The sequence below is a fragment of the Callorhinus ursinus genome, unplaced genomic scaffold, assembly GCF_003265705.2.
Source record: "Callorhinus ursinus isolate GAN/ISIS: 27379988/994484 unplaced genomic scaffold, GSC_fseal_2.0 scaffold94, whole genome shotgun sequence".
Taxonomy (NCBI): Eukaryota; Metazoa; Chordata; class Mammalia; order Carnivora; family Otariidae; genus Callorhinus; species Callorhinus ursinus.
This window is the reverse complement of record NW_027397156.1, coordinates 193,280-210,870: the sequence shown is the minus strand read 5'-3', so window position 1 is coordinate 210,870 and position 17,591 is coordinate 193,280. Positions and strand designations below refer to the sequence as shown.

Genomic DNA, 17,591 nt, shown 5'->3' with positions numbered 1-17,591 from the left:
AAAGTGCACTTTTCTGTGGTCTGCAAGTTTAGATTCTAAATAAAGCTGCGGGTCCAAGTTTTCTGAGCAATGAATTTAAATAATACTAATACTATACTTTAGTATCTTATATCATTTAAATTTTTATTGATTTATGACAAGTCTTCGATTCATCCAAATTTGAGGAGTGTTGCCTGGCTTTGGGAGGTAAAACACCTTTTTGCAAAGAGTATCAAAATAGTTTGGTATTTGTGAGTCAGGCGAATAACATTGCTGAGGCAGGTATTTTTTATCACTTACATTTATGAAGCAACAAACAAAGTCTTAGAGGAGTAAAGAAACATGACATGGGCCCACAGACCCAAATTCTGCAAATCCAAGGGAAGTTTCCGGCTTAGTGCTCCATTTAGGAATGTCACTTTCTCAGCAGGACCACACAACAGAAAATAAATTCTTTTTGAATTTAACAAAGTGGAAGGAACTGGCCCAGGCAGAAAGAGACCAATGTTCAGAGATGATCCACATACATATTGCCCACCCCAGGTCACTCTCTGTCACTATGTGCCTGTCCAAGGAACAATGGAGCATAAACCCAAGCAAGAAAGAATCAGACACACTGTCACCACCCTCACTGTGGTGAGCATCCAGAGCCCAATGGAAAATATCCTAGTACCCCCAATTTCTGTTGATTGGTTTTTTTTCCTTTCATTTGAATTGCAGTTTCTTTAACTGCAAAATGGAAAACTTTATCATGATATCTTTGTGTGTTTCTATGTGTGTTGCTTAATTAAAGGAGAGTGGTGACAAATCTTTAGTATCTATTAAAAGTGCTACCACATTTGGGCTAACACACCCATAGTACAGTGATACCTATAGGTAAATGAGTAGAGGTCAAAATGTATAAGTGTGTGTGTGTGTGTGTGTGTGTGTGTGTGTGTGTACATGCAAATACATGAGCTGGGGGTGGGGCTAGCCATTTTCCTGGCAATACAGACATCAGCGGCCCAAAATAAGTGATGTATGGGCACTTAATAGTACATAGGAAGGAAGGGATAATAAGGAAGAGATAAATTTCTATTTCTACATCTTTAAGTGCCCACTTTTGGTCTTGAAAAGTACATAGCACTGACGTGTCAGTAAAACAACTTTAAGACTCTCAAAAAATATTAGCATGTCTACAACCGTCAATCCAAAAGATGATGCTCTAACAAATCAAACCCCAGATAACGTAAGAATATGAACAACAGTTTTTGAGAAAAATGAACTGCCAACATCTGACCTGTAAAGGAAGCAGGAGTATATGTAAAAAATGTACCAGTCCAGTCCCAACAGAAAAGATGAGGAAATGTATTTTCTGGAAGTGTTCAGTCATTGAGTCTTGGGAAAGAACTCAATTATCAATGAACTATCAATGGTTAAAGTTACAATTTCTGTCAAAGTAAACCACAATAAAGATTCCTTCCCAAAGGAGAGAACACCAAAAACAATGTTTTTTGTGGAGAATCTCAACTGCCGTGTTTACTGAACTGGGGAATTGAACTCAATACAGTGAGGGTTAAATGTCAGCCCAGGCAGAGAAATTGAGAATTGCTGTAACAGGTGAGAAGTTCAGAATTTTCATTTACAGAGCAATTGTATAATTTATGTGGAGAGTAGAAATCATACCTAATATAAAACCATCAGAAATAAATGAAATACATTTAAATGAAACATGGTTATCTTCATTCACTTTATGACTTTGTCTTTTAAAGATCACCTTTAATCATTTCCTCTTTAGGTCAGTAGGTTTAGGACCTATAAAAATGTTCTTTAGCTTTTAACATTAGAATTCTAAGGCTTCCCAAAGTCATACCCTAAAATCTGATGAATTCCTCTTCTTCTTTGTAAGACTCTCTCTATATAATTTGTGATAACAAAAAGTCTATCTTACTGAACACCAGCAAAATTCTTGGATAATTTAGTCCTTAGTTTAGCAACCAAAGTCACAACTTGGCTGACCACTAAGTGCATTAAATTGACTCATAACACAATTTGTATGGCTTTTTAGAAACAGCATAATAGTCCATCACTTAACATTAAACAGCATTAATTGATGGATGCATTATTTTAATCACCATAATAACCATGAGTAATTAATGAGTGACTTAATACACTGCTTCTTGCACAACAGATGAGCCAGGGTCTCAAATCTCCCTAGTGTGAGCCCATTTTCTAACCATCCATCTTAAAACTAAAGACTTGAAAGTCATCCCAGCCAAAATTTCTGCCTTCAGGAAGGTAAAACACTATTCTCATTTTACTCATCATACTCTTGCTACAAATCCTTGAGAATTATAATTAAAAACAAGCATTTTACTTTTTCATGGTGAATGACCTCCTTTTGTGCATTCAGTGGCTGTCTTGGCTTGAAACACTGCTCTAATGCACCACCTGGAAATTGTTGCAGAGGACAAATACTTTTTTTCCAACATGCTAATTATGTATGCTATAAATTATTCTGTTTTTTTAATTACCAAATATGTGATTAAACGATGTTTAGATATTCAAGTATTCATTTTTATCCATTAAGAAAAAACATTGTTTTTTAAATGTCAGTAAATGTGACCTTCATCCTCTGGAAACTTAAAAGAAAACCATTCTATCTTAACTAGAAATGTTCTTTAACAATTAGCCAGTATCCCATGGTTTTTCAAAAATTGAGCTGGGTATCCCATCTTTTTGGACTGACATACACACAACTTTCTCTGAGATTAACCAATGTTTTGCTTGTTAATGAAGAGGGAATATTTGATGGGGCAAACCTTAGTCTCAGAGAGATTTCCTTTGAAATTCACATAAGACAAAATCACTTCCTTTCAGAAGGAGTGAAATAATGATATTGTATGGAATGGGGGGAAAAAAAAGCAATCATCACTGTAGAGATAAAGTACCTTGGATTTCCAAACACTCTTAACTCAATACATTGAGTAAAGAGCATTTTTAATAAAAGTTGGATTTGGCCCTGAGCTCAAAACTTAATTATCCTCAAGTTTAAGCCCCTACTCATTGATCATCCTCTGATTTCAATTCTGAAAAAATACATTTCAATTGGAATTAGTTTCTCCTGAAACATTCTTAAAATGCATATATTGCTCGGCACTTGAAACAACATGGAAATATGTTATCTATTTCATCAAACATGAACATGTCATGTAAATTGTATTTTTTTAAATGATTAATAGGTTAGAAAATGTAGCCCCTGAATGTTATTCTCTGGAAAAATGTTGCATGAACCAAAGATTCTAACAGATACTCAACTCCTTACTTAATTACATTGAAATTCTTTGAGAACATCAAATAAAGTTTCACTGCCATTTAAATCACAGCTACTTTATCCAATCATTTTTTAAAAAGAAAGGTTGGATCACTGGAGAGATAACTTAATACATTTTTACAAACATCTTTGTAGTATTGTGCTATTCAAGAAAAGGCTATATTGATTCATGTGTGCTTCTGAGGGTTATTTTATTTTTAGCAAGGTAAGTTAAGAATATTTTTTATATTTATATAATATCTCTCAGACAAGCATATGAGAAAACTTTGCAAACAACATCTTGCTTTATTTCTCAATATTCACAGGTGGAAGGAAAAAATTAAATCGCACAATATTTTCCACATGGGAGACATGAGGCAATGAGAAGAGATGCAAATTACTAAAGATACCTTATGGTTCCTTCTCTTATAATGCAGCAGAGTTTGCCCTTGATATTTGGGGTCTGAGGATGTAGAATAACATTATGTCACAGGGCAAGGGAAGATCAGAACCAGAAATAGCGGCTCGGTGTTCTGCAGGGCTGAGGCATGACTGCTGTTATATGAAGGATGTACTAAAGATCCCTACTGAAAACATCTCTGCCCCCAAGCCTTCAAACTCTACCACAATATTATTATTTTTTGAACCAAGCATCTGATCCCCCTGGAGTCTTCCTTTAAAGGATAGCTCCTCCTCTGGGGAGGAATCATCCAGCAGCCTCCTCCCCTTACTCCTTTGTTCCTCATTATAATGAATAATGTTATTTATTCATATCTCACATTTATAGGACATGTTAGCATTTACCAAACATGTTAACCTAGATCATCTCATTTAATCCACACAACCCCATGTGCTATTCTAAAATCCCATTTTAGGAATGAGCAACTTAAAGACTCAAAGAGCCTACAGCCCTAAGCAAAGTCCACTGGTTTCTCCTTAACACGTGGCATTACACTTTCAGCATTCCATCAGCTCAATAAACTCTAGAGCCCCTATCATGTGCCAGCAGTGGGCCATGGAATCATCAATGAACCCAGGATTTTTCCTTCCACCCAGAGACCTGGGGCAGATCCCTTGGCCTAAAAGACAAGGACAGCAATATCAGCCCTACCTAATTCCCCAAGTAGAATAAAGCAATATAATTAATGTGGAAGTGATCTGAAAACTGAAAAGAGAGCTAAAGGAACTGGAGGTGTTGTTATTCACACCTTCCTGGGAATGAGGGTGTCCAGTTGCCTTCAACTTGATAAAGGAGGTTCTGCAGGAGGTTCTGACCGTCTGATAATAGAGAGATCTACTAAGGGGCAAGGGAAGGAGGAGCAGCAAGAGTAAACCTCCTTCCAGACATGATGAAATCTAAGTTTTCCATTGGGTGAATGATCTCTGGATGCTAAACAGCATGAAGACAGGGGGCTCTGAAATGCATCAGCACAAAGCTGAAATTAAGGGCACGGCTGAGCAGAAATGCCACGGGATTAATAAGTGAAGTGAAGAGAACACCTAAAGGCTCTGGAGATGTTTCAGATCTGAAGGAACTGCCAAATTTAATGGGTTTAGAATTCAAAGTTATTACCACACCAGGAAATAAAAGGAGACATACGTTTGAATCATGGTGGTTCATCAATTCTAAGATTCTATTTTTTTTTTACATTTTTACATCTCTACAATTGGGATGAATCAATACATTGGCACATCATAACTGTCTATAGTCTTTTTCTTACAAATATGTCAAATCACAGTGCATCTTAAAATCGACGGTATAATAAATTCAAGTTAATTAATATAGGATATTTTCAATGACCTGTTTTGAAACCTGTTCAAAAGGCTGCTTTCCAGTCATGCAGTGTGATCATGCTGTCTTATCTGCATAGGACTTTCAATGGACGCACTCTGTTCAGCCTCAGGGTTAAACCTTCCCTCCACACTACAGTCTGGTGGGCTCTACAAATCTAAACTAACTGCAGGAAGCAGCAATCTGTTTCCCTAACCAGTGACAGAGTGGTTGGGGTCAAATCACATCAGCTCGCTGTTCTTGAGTCTTCTGACTGGCTTCCCTTAAAACTGACTTGCTTTCTCTTTGAAGTTCTGTATATAGCAAAGCTTCCATTATAGCCCTATGGGTGCAGCTGCCTGGATCTGTCTATCTCTGCTTCGAGAAGACCATTCCAAAGCTGAGCTTTGAGAAACACACTCAGAGTTGTCAATATCCTGGCTTCTTTGCCCACCACCATTGATATGGTTTTAGCTCTCTCTCATCCTTCTCTGTCAGAGTTCAACCTGGCCTGTTTTCTGACCATAACAGAAAAATCGTGGGAAGCCTACCTTGCCTCATGATCTACTTTCAGTAGCAACGTCTACAACAAAAGTAAGATTCATCTCCAAATCTTACAATGTGAACCCATCACAATGCAATGCAATTCTGTGGCACCCCATGCATTTGTCATATAACAGACACTTGTCAGAAAGCATGTAACTCTGTTTGGTCTGATATAAAAAGCTTGCATAAAATAAGATATTCAAAGTGAAGAAAAAAGAACCTCTAAATCTCAGGAAGAATCAAAAGGAAAGGCACCAATAAGTCACTCAAAAAAAAAAATAGGAAAAAAGAAACGTTAACCACATGTAGAACTATGTGGGAAAAGTCTATGTAAAGAACAACTCGGAATCACTTTGTTTTTTCACATCAAAATCGCTTCTAGGGTGCCTGGGTGGCTCAGTCGTTAAGCGTTTGCCTTCGGCTCAGGTCATGATCCCAGGGTGCTGGGATCCAGTCCCACATCGGGCTCCCTGCTCAGCGGGAAGCCTGCTCTCCCTCTCCCCCTCCCGCTGCTTGTGTTCCTGCTCTCGCTATCTCTGTCTCTGTCAAATAAATAAATAAAATCTTTTTAAAAAATCGCTTCTAACACCATATTGTAACTATCAAGTTAGTTGATGCCAGACCACAGCACTGTTACACACACACACACACACACACACACACACACACACACGCACACTATCCTTTCTAAGAGGCTCAAACTGTGAATGAAAAATACAGTTTCAAATCAAAAACAATTTAAGTGAATATAATCAATTACTTCACTCCCTGGGGCCTCATTTCTTTTTTTCCTTTTCAAAGCTTGATTCCCCGCTGCTTTCATAGGCCAAATTCCAACGGCCTCTCCTGGGGATCCTACCTGAGACCAAACTGTGAATTTATTATCAAAATTCAACCCCAATGCATTTCCTTGCAGAGAAGAAATAGTGCATGGGTTTCACAGAAAACCAGGTTGCTTCATGATTTTATCTCAGATTCATCATGTTATTTAAAGAGATCCCACGGGAAAAACCTCCCTAAAGACCAGTTAAACAAGAGACAAATAACCAGTCAAGATATTCCTTGATAAGATCCTTAAAAATTATCTTTAATTGATGCCAAATATGAACATATCATAAAGTGACAGAAGCAAGTAAAATTGCATAGATGAAAACTATGCGCTTCAGTTAGGTTCTCAATTCATAACATTCAATGTCCTCTACCTGACATATTAAACAGTTAGGGCAGGAGAAATGCACAGCAGGTGAAAATGAGACACATCCTTAACTCAAGGTGTAAGCAACTGGCAAACTCAAGAAATAAAGTAGAGCTTTTTCAGCTTCAATGGTTTGTTGTCCTGATGGTGCACTTTAAATTAATACTACTCAGTTTTTAGTTATTAACCTTAGTAATACCGTATCTTTAATGTTAGAGGTATGTCATATAGAGTCCATGCTGTTGGCTTACATCTGGGAGCTTAAACAGCTCCCAGACAGTGCACTAAAGAGAAGAAAGGTGTTTCTGCAGGTTTCGGAGAGGAGACAACTTTTGACCTGGAATATTTTGCAAGGGCTCCTTTGTGTTTCATTTTCTTTTCTTTCCTCACACCATTTCTTCTTCTTCTCTGATTATGGTAAAACTCTTCTACACTCTGTGAAGTCTCATGTCATAAAAAGTAAACTCCTAGTTAGCTCCTACATAAAAATCACTGGGACTAGGGCGAATCTCCTTAAAGCTAATAGTCCTGAGGTCAGCAGGGCCTCACCCCTTACGTACACATTGGACTTCCCAAGAAAGCCCATGGTCATTTTGCCTGAGCAAAGAGACTGGCATTTGATCCCAAGATTTCTGAGACTTACACCTATACCCTGAATGAGTTCACACAGTGACCCAAGGTAATGCAACAGTTTTGGTTAACAACTCAGCTCCTGCCTACTTCTTTACAAAAATGATAAGTAATGTACATTCTTCTGAGGTTTACCTGAGTCATGCTGAACATGTTCACATATACCCTGAAATTCCGTGATATAAATACGAGTATTAATACAATGAACGGTGGATGAGAGGCCACCTCCTGAGATTGCAATTCAACTTGGGTTGTGTCTGGTTTAAAATTTTTCGTTTGTTTATTTGTCTTCTTTAAATGAACAAAAACATCAAAAGACTTCACTTTTTCTTGACAAAACGGGAAGGTAAAGTGGCTGTTTGGCAGTTTATATTCTTTCTAACAATTCTATACTATGGATGGTTACCACCCACCAATTCTCACCTCTCCCAGGAATGAGTTGTCCCTGGAAGAAAAGGGGGAACTGCCTTCTGCCGATGTGCTCTTTCTCCTTTTTGTTCAAGGCAACCTACCAAACAAGGAATTCAATTGTAAAATTGTTAAAAAGCATGTGTTTTGAGGTCTCCTATACTAAATGGGAGGGTTAAGAAACTATTTTTACTGACTCTTCAGATGTTAACTAATTTGAAAAACCTGTAACTCTATACAACATAAAAAAGGCCCTTTACAGACTAAACCAAATTTCCACTTAAAGAAATCTGCTCACTTACCATTGACATGTTTGTCTGTTTTTTAATTTTCAAGTGAGTCAAGATTATGATGTCACCTGTGCTTTGGTTCCACCACAGTGGACTCTAAACCTGTTGTACAATTTCATTTTAGAGAAATGACTGTCCATCAGAAACATTCCAGAAGAACATGCCATTGGTTCATTTGATTTTGCTAGGCTCACTCACTAACACACTCCCAATGAACTGCTTTAACTGATAATCAGTACTCATTTCTCAAGGGGGGAGTGACAGAGGGCTGTGCACAGATGGGGAAGGGTTGATGCAAAAACAAAAAGCTTTCCTGGCTACAATTTGTCTTCTTTAAATCTGAGGACAGAGGGAATTAATGTCTTTGGTCTCTCGAATTCAGATCACTTGAGGTGAGTTAACCACTTCAGAGATGCTGGGATGGCTAACAGCCCAGGTAGAACCCAACCCTTCCACTTGCCACCCTATTGAACTAGGGCCCCAAAACACTGGAAGAGCTGAGCTATGGCTATTAGCATGTCAGAAGTCTGTCCTTCTGGAGAAAACAAGTATTCAGGACATGAGCCATTAAAGCTCAAGACCGAGGAAGGGGATTCAAAGGTAAAAAGCCCACTAAAATAAATAGAAGTAAACCAAAAGATAGTCATTCCTTAATAGGCAGTTTTGTTAAGTGCACCTTCAGGTCTACAAAAACATTTCAGCACATTACAGTGCAAGGGGTAAGAGCTTTGTCAAACTTCGCATGCCTATGCTACACAGATAATCCCTGTACTCCATTCCTACTGACTGGATTGCAATGAGCTTCAGATGGATAAGCAGCATTCATTTCCCCCCTACCACCCAAATTCATAACAACTCATCCCATATCCCAGGCTGACAGGCTTATGCATGCAGCACTTTTTCCTGTAACACATGCAGAATAACCCCAGTCCAGCGAATCTATGAGAGGTATACCAGGTAGCCAAAGCCAGTCTTAATCAGTCTTGGTCCCATTTTCTCATCCTCTGACCCAACCATCCCATAGTACTGAGTGGCTTATTGCTGTAGACGGAGTGCAGCGTTTCAAGTTCTGTGTGTCCTAGACCTCAAAGTCTAAATAAAAGATCAAGATATCCCCAGAAATTTGGGGGAGGTTGGCTTTTTTTTCCCAACTGGAGACTTTTAAGCAGGTAGGAGAGGAATAGCCAGGATGAGTCAAGGTTGAAAAGAGAAGGAAACATCACAGGGGAGGGTTTAATGCCCTGTGGTCAGAAGCTGTGCAATTCTTGGCCCCTTGTCTTCCATGATGTTACATCAGTCTTACAGATTCACAAAAGCCGCACAGGAAAATAAAATATCCATGTTCTTTCTTTCAACTGAGTCAGCCAGCCTGGGTATTACTTTAGCTTCTTGGTTTATTGCCTCACTGCTAGTTCTAGGATAAGGTGGGGGAAGGGATGGAAGTAACAGGGAAGATTTCCAGAAGAAGCAGGGCAGGAATGTAAGGTGGACAGCAGCAGACAGCCACATGCTAAGTGCAGAATGAAGATTCCCCACCTTGGTGTCCTTAAAAAGGCTGTGAGTGCCTCTCCATTGGTGGACAGCTGCTGGGCCCCAGAGGCCTGTGTTATGTGGCTCTCTTTCAGCTAGATTCGGGGTCCCCACCATTCTCTGGGCTGAGTGCTTGGGGCAGCAGAAGTTAGATGCTCAGCCTCTGAAGTGACTGCCAGGTGGGAAGATCATAGGAGCATCATAGAAAATATCTGAAGGGAGTGGGCCAGGAACGAAGGCCCAGGAAAGGTTATTATGAATTCAGTTCCCACATCCACACTGATGCCTGAAAAGATCAGACAATCAGAGATTTGCAGAGTGCTGTTGTTAACAGAGGAGAAATAAGGAGCTTTGCAAGGAACACTACACTGGACCTGAGAAAGCCTTGCATGTCCAGAGTGGCCCTTGACAGGAAACAAATTCCTAAAACTTTATATTGGCTTCTGGTGGAGGAGAGGGAAAAAACAAGTTCCTGGTTCATGTCCAGTTCGAAGATGGGTCTCAGGTCCCAGTTTACATCCCAGATCAGGCTGCCAAAGGGACCAAGTCCAGTGGATGGCCAGGGAGACAGCACCCTCCTGGCTCTCTCCTCTCCCAGGTTTAGGATGGTATGGTCTTCTCACAGTGGTGAAGTGAGACAGGGAGGGTAGAAAAAGCAAAAGCAAAATATCTGTGCCTCAACCCTTCCTCCCTTTTGTTACATAACATCTCAGCTGTATTAATGGAGGCACTTTCTGCAGTTCACTGTGGGTACAGGATAAAGGCACTAAGCAACTATTAAATCAATTGGTTGAGTTTCTTCAGGGAGCCTCAAGGGGAGGGCTGAAGTCTCTACAGACTTCAAATCATGACTGCAAAAAGAAATCAGCTCTGCTTTGGATGCATACAAGAGATAAACATGTTCATTTACATCCTAAGAATGCACCAAAAAACATGCAGTATTGCACCTTTTTTGTTTGTTTGTTTTGCTTGTGTTTATTTCCAGCTAGAAAGAATACTTGTTCTTAGGTGTTGCTATATATACCTTGATGACTTATTTAGTTTTCCACAGAGCTTCCCTTTAAGGGATGTGCATATTGGTCCTCTCTCTGCCTATACCTGCACAGAAACCTGACATTTCCCTGAGCAAAGGCAGGAAAATCAACTGAGTGCCCCCCACCCCCCACCCCCCATTATCTCTTTTGGGCCTTCATCCCACAAACTTGTAATTTTTATTATTTTAATTTTTTTTACTGAAATCATGCATTAATTAATTCAAGGTACACCTTGATCAAATAGGCCATAATGCTGAATAAGAGAACATGCTTTGAGCTCCAAAAAGTTATTGTTCCCATCTGACTAACATATGCACTTAAATACAGTACTTTATTTACTAATAAAATAGTTAATAAATGAAGGAGTGCACTTTCGGTGAATGCAAATGAAAAGGGATCTATTTTTAGAAGAGTTGATTCCAACATAAGCTTATCCCCTATTGTCTGAGTTAACGTTCTTGGCATGCGATTATAAAATAAATATGATCAGATTCAAACATGCTTACATTTAGTTCCATTTGTGCTCTCTTGCAATAAGGAGGCTAAGATTTTACATCCAGTTCTGGAGGCCAGGGGTCAGAGTGCAGGACTGGTGAGAAAAGACCTGTGTTTGGCTCACCTGCAGTTGAGAAACTTAGCAGCACTGCAGATGAATCAATTAATGTAATTCAGTTATCTTTTTCTTAGAGAATAGTTTGGATTAGAAGGGGAATGGGGCAGAGGGAAAAATCCCTAGAGACCCGGACCAGTATCAGATTTATAAGGTGCTTTATGAACCAGTCTTAAGTAATTTTGCACGGTGTGTGTGTGTGTGTGTGTGTGTGTGCGTTTTCACCTTGTCATATACAGTTCGGTTGATCAAAATCAAAACAACATTTGTTCATTGCCCATTTTGGCTGGTATATAATGTTACATATAATACATCAGATGCACTGTCTTAAATGTGCTGTGCAGTTTGCAAAAGTTTTATAATGGAGTCCCATGCAAATTTAAATTTTATATTTCTAAATGATCATCTGGTTTTTAGTTAAAAGAAAAAAATTAAAGAAGCCAAAGGATTAAAAATGTCTCAGTATGGGGAAGCATATGAATCTTAGTTTACCTAGACTAGCTCATGGACTGAATTGTTTTAAACCAGTTTTAGAAAATACACTTTCTTTTCCCACTTCTTAATAAAATGAAAATAGTTTCTTTTTTCCTGAATTTTGAAAGCTTCTGGTTCGCCATCCCCAAAATCCGCAATGCAACAATGCATTGACAGTTAAGTAGAGCATTCAGAGACTATTTAGTAAAGTATCTACAAACAGTGACCTGAGTCACTAGGTTTTTTGTTTTGTTTTGTTTTGTTTTGTTTTGAAGTCTTTCAAGCTGCTAAGTGTGGCTTTTTTTGTTTGCTTGCTTGGCTTTTTAAACATCTAAACATCGGTCAGTAGCTTGCTCTTATTAACGCAGTTTTGGTTAGCTGTGGTGCAATTGCCAGTTCTGATATTGGCCTGTCTATAATGGGCTATGCTATTATTCATATCTTCTTCAATCTCCATGTACTCAGATTTGCTGATAGTAGAGGAACTACGCCGACTGAGGTCACTGTCAGAGGCTAAATTAGGGGAACTAACATGGAGCAACTGAGCCTGCTCTTCCCCCTCAGTTTCTCGGTGGTAGAAATAGTTGAAATTGGACACAATGACAGGTACGGGCAGGGCAATTGTCAGCACACCAGCGATGGCACACAAGGAGCCCACGATCTTGCCTCCAATTGTCACAGGGTACATGTCACCGTATCCTACAGTGGTCATGGACACCACCGCCCACCAGAAAGCATCGGGGATACTGGAGAAGTGCGACTCAGCTTCTTCCGCCTCGGCAAAGTACACTGCACTAGAAAACAGTATTACCCCAATGAAGAGAAAAAAGATGAGCAGCCCTAGCTCTCTCATACTAGCTTTGAGGGTCTGGCCCAGGATCTGGAGGCCTTTAGAGTGGCGGGAGAGTTTGAAGATTCTAAAAACCCTTACCAACCGGATGACCCTGAGGATGGCCAGCGAAGTGGCCTGCTCGCCCTTCTGGTTTCCCTCCTGCTCGGCTATCTCGGTGCCTAGGGTGATGAAATAGGGGATGATAGCCACAATGTCGATGAAGTTCATGATGTTTTTGAAGAAGTCTGTCTTGCTGGGGCAGGCAAAGAAGCGCACCACCAGCTCAAAGGAGAACCAGATGATGCACAGGGTTTCCACGATGAAGAAGGGGTCCGTGAAGATGTTGGAATTGTAGATAACCGTGGTGTTGTCAATGCGGTGCACGGTGCCTGTGAAGTCCTTGTCATCCTTAAGCTCAGGCAGAGTCTCCAGGCAAAAGATGACAATGGAGATGAGGATGACCATGACAGAGACGATGGCGATGACCCGGGCGGGCCCCGAGCTCTCAGGGTACTCGAAGAGCAGCCACACCTGGCGCTGGTATTCCTTCTCGGGCAGGGGGCGCTCCTCCTCCTTGATGAAGCCCTCGTCCTCCCGGAACTTCTCCATGGCCTCCTCGCCCAGCTCATAAAATTTGATCTCCTCAGAGAACATGTCCAGGGGCACGTTGACCGGTCTCCGCAGGCGGCCCCCGGACTGGTAGTAGTAGAGGATGGCGTCGAAGCTGGGCCTGTTGCGGTCGAAGAAGTACTCGTTCCTCAGGGGATCGAAGTAGCGCATGCGTTTTTTAGGGTTGCCCAGAAGCGTGTTAGGGAACTGCGCTAGGGTCTTGAGTTGCGTTTCGAAGCGCAGCCCGGAGATGTTGATCACCACGCGCTCGCAGCACTCGTGGTCGTCGTGCTCGGCCGGCCGGGGGTAGCTGCCATCCTGGGGGTGGCCCGGGGCGGCCGAAGCCTCGTCCACGTTCTCTCCAGACATCACCGTCATGGTGGAAGCAGGGCGCAGGGGTGAGAGACCAGGAGAGGGCCGGGGGTGGGAAGCAGCGGGATTGCAGGGGTGGGGGGGACCCAAGCGCCCCCCCCACCGGAGTGCGCAGCTCCCCCACGCTCAGGGGGAGGGCCTTCAAAGCCAGCAGGTGGAGAGATCTGTGACTTCGCTTTTCCTTACCTTCCCCTCCACCCTGCCTTTTACTCAGTTTGGAATCCCCCTCGCCTGCGGCCCTGGGTGCAGCTTTTTGCCGAGGGGAAGGGAATTGGTATTTCTTCCTGCTCGGAGGTGCCTTAACGCAGTGACGTTCTAGCGGACCGGGCCATGACTTCGGGGGTCACCCTGGCCTCCCCTCCCTTCCGTGAGCCCTCCTAGGACCTGGTGCAGAGCCAGCTCAGCAGATCCCCTCGCCTGCCACCCCCTCTGCTTCTCCTCGGCTCTCCCCCCTCCTACCCCTCTTCGCCTGCCGCCTTCTAAGCTCCCACCAGGGCGATCGATGGACGCTGCAGAGAAATAGAAAGTGATACGGGGGTAGAAGATCAGAAGCATTCAGATGGGACGGACCTACAGACACCGAAGAGCACAGACCTCTAGCTTTTTTAGAAAGCACTGGACTTTTGCTAGGGTTAGCACATACACACAGACAGACACACGCAGACACCCGGAAATCCAAGTTTGGGCTCTTCCATCCCACTTTCCCCAATGCCCAACAACCGATCTGTTTACAACTTCGTTAAACTAAAGATCGGGAAAGCGCCGAGAGACGCTGGGGGAGTTCCAGGTCCCGGGCAGCATCCCCTCACCCTCGGCTTCCCCCACCCCGAGCCCCTACCCCCGCTTCTGCAGCCTCGGACTGGGGAGCCCCCTACCTGGCCGGCCGGCTTGGCGCAGGGGCGGTGCTGAGTCGGCGGAGAGCCCGAGTCGGAATGCGGCAGGTCGCCCTTGCAGTACCCGGGCGGGAGCGGCGGCCAGAGCAGCGGCAGCATCCGAGAAGCGCCAGGGCAAAGTCGCCTCCCTCGCCCCCTCGTCCTACGCCCCTTCAGTGGGACAATCGATTGAGTGAACCGCCACGGCGGAAATGTCCGTTCCCTTCCCCCGTTCTCAACGGTTGCCAGCAACCTAGAGACGCCGTCCTCTTGCTGATGCAGGGAGTTCCGGAGGATGCGGGGCGGAAAAGCAAAATGCCACCCTCTCCCGAGGCTCGGAAGCAAATGACGATAAACAGCACTCTCGCCCCCTCCTAACACTATGGGAGCCCTTGATTCGATCCCGAAGGAGGGGGGCGAGCAAGAGCCTGGATCTACATGGCTCTCGGATCTCCTCCGCTTCCCGCACCCCAGCGTGGACCTCGGCGGGGCTACGCTGCGCGCCAGGAGCCGTCAGGAGCTCCGAGTGGGGCAGGGTGCGTGCGGCGGCGGGTCCGCTCGGTCCATTTCTGGGCGCTGCAAGATCAGCAGAAACCTGAGAAAGCGCCTGGAATGCGGAGCAGCGATTGGCCCACTCGGGCGTGGGTTGGGGAGGGCGGGGGAGGGCAGGAGCGAGGAGGTAGATGGAAAATATGAGGGGGTGGCTTGGCAGAGGGGGGTTGTCATTCAGTTCCCACCCTTGCCAGCACAGCTTTTTCCTTCTCCTGCCAGAAAAGCCGACCACCAATCTACTTCCCTTATGGTGCACAGCCCCACACACGCACGCTCCCTGGCCGCGACCTTCCTCGGGAATTGCACATTGGAAATGGTCAGGTCCGACGCAATGCAGGCGGTGGTGTTCCTGGCAAAACTCCTCAGATGGGTTTGCGTTTGTGCAGTCCCAAGATAATCGGCTTCTGCCGCCATGCTCTGCGTGCCATCCTGCCCCTCCCTCAGGGGTCTCTCTGCAGGGGTGACCCAGCTTGCCTCCGCCGGACTGGGAGAGATGAGCACTTTGGCGAGAGCTCTGCAGTTGAGGATCACCTGGGTTTATCTACGTAGTGTTACTGCGAGGCAGTGGTGCTAGGTCTGTCCCCCCTTGACCTAGGATGGGAGTTGAAGTTTTCTTACGATCAGATTATTTTGAAATACGGAGAATGAGATTTGTGGGCAACCAAAGGCTTCGTGGGTTTGTGGGGTTGTCTGCCAACTTGGTGCTAATTGGGACGAATCTGAGAAGCAAGTCGCCTGCCCACCTCCCACCCACGTCCCTCCTCCCGCAGCCCCTTTTGTCGGCCTAGTGCCTCCACAAAGCCACTTGCAAGGCTTGCAACTTCTTCGGTAAAGGGTCCGCACAGAGGCGCAGGGGAGCATGAGCCGGGGGCGTGCGCGGTGCACTCGGAGTGCGGCTTCAGCTGCTCCCCCAGAGGCGCTGCGCCTTGGCGCCCGCAGCGCGCGAGGAGGCAGCCAGCAGCTCTGGTACTTCGACTGCTACGGAGTCTCCAAGGAGGATGCAAGAGCCCGGAGTCGCCGCTGATTGGTTCCCTTGCTGCATAGGGACCACCCTTCCCACCACCGCGGATCGCGTTGTTTCCCGCCTACACCAGCCACCACTTTAATCAAAGCCAATGATTGTATCCTCCCCACTCTATTGTGGCTAGTGGATAGCAGGGGCCTGTGCGGGCTTGCCCAGGCAGTGCCACGATCCTGGGTGCGGAACTAGTTAAATCCCTCCTCCAGATTCAGACTCCAGCATTCCTTTCAGAAAGAGAAAAGTACTTGTTCCCTCCACTCCTCCAGATCCATACCCCGACTTTTCTTTACGAACAGTGAGTTCTCCTAAACTCCTCCGTCCCATGTTAAACGCTGTCCTTTCCCCACCTTACACACACACAATATTCCTGTATCCTACAAACTCCACGGTTCCCTGCCTTTCTGCGCTACTGCTTTATTACAGGAAGGAAAGAGGGAAGGAAGGAAGGAAGGAAGGAAAGAAGGAAGGAAGGAAGGAAGGAAGGAAGGAAGGAAGGAAGGAAGGAAGGAAGGAAGGAAGGAAGGAAGGAAGGAGCTGTTCACTGAAATACTGTCAAGTCCCCAGTTTCTGCTGTTGCTACCGCTGCTGTTATAGCCCCATGGGAGATAAACCTACTAGACCTGATGAGCACTTTCTGACCATGTCCCAGCAATACTGGGCTCCCTTATCCTGCTTTTGCACCTCCCTCTGCCTGTAGCACCCTTCCTCGTATTAAATGCCTCTAAGACTGTCATTTTGGTAGCATCCTGTGGATCGCATTTGCCCCAATTCAGCATTTAGAGATTGTCTTAACTAAAAGAGATTTGCAGACTGCATGGGATCCCAGGTTCCTAAATTCAGGGTTTTATTAGGAGGCATAATAAAATCCAGAGGTTTACACCATTCCTAGCAGGTGTGTTTAGAGCAGGACTGGATTTCCAAGGAATTGGAAGAACGTTATTGAGCTAGGAACTCATCATTCTTTTCCTTTTTTTTTTTTTTAGGGGGGAGGTGCAGAGGGAGAGGGAGAGAATCTTAAGCAGACTCCAGAGCCCAAGGGGGACTCAATTTCACAACCCTGAGATCATGACCTGAGCCAAAATCAAGAGTCAGCTCCTTAACTGACTTAGCCACCCAGGTGCCCCAGAACTCACCATTCTTGCTGCAAGCCCACAGTTGGTAGGGGTCTGAAGATATGTATTTGCTCAAATATTTGCTCAGTCCCAGCTTTGTGTCAGTCATATTCCGGCACTGCAGACATAGTAATAACTATGACATGTGAGGTCCCAGAACTCATGGAGCTCACATTCTGGTGGGAGAGACAGACAATAAAAAAATAAACCACACATTATAACAGGAGGTAAAGAAAATTAAGAAAAGGGGACCTGGAGTGACAAATATAGATCTGCATGGATAAGAAGGGCCTTTGCAGAAGTAACATTTGAACAAAGAAATTCAAAAAGAGAGAGAATGGGGAATAGGAAAAACAGAAACGTAGATGTAAGAGCAAATGCAAAGATCCCAAGGCAAAGACAAGCTTAGTGTGTATTTGGGAAGCAAATGAGCACCAATGTGGTTAGAAAGAAGTAACCAAA

The 17,591-nt window shown here is 44.0% G+C and overlaps 1 protein-coding gene across 1 annotated transcript; it reads right to left on the bottom strand.

Moving 5' to 3' along the window:
* Nucleotides 1-6,667: 6,667 nt before the first annotated feature.
* KCNA1 (potassium voltage-gated channel subfamily A member 1) lies at nt 6,668-15,201 on the bottom strand. Its single transcript, XM_073888751.1, has 2 exons — nt 14,448-15,201; nt 6,668-14,081 (listed from the first exon to the last, which is right to left on the bottom strand). The coding sequence occupies exon 2, from the start codon at nt 13,576-13,578 to the stop codon at nt 12,091-12,093; it is 1,488 nt and encodes a 495-aa protein (XP_073744852.1). The 5' UTR covers nt 13,579-14,081; nt 14,448-15,201; the 3' UTR covers nt 6,668-12,090.
* Nucleotides 15,202-17,591: the final 2,390 nt, after the last annotated feature.

Coding starts and splice junctions, on each gene's coding strand:
- KCNA1 (XM_073888751.1), bottom strand. CDS start 13,578: ATGACGGTGATGTCTGGAGAGAACGTGGACGAGGCTTCGGCCGCCCCG.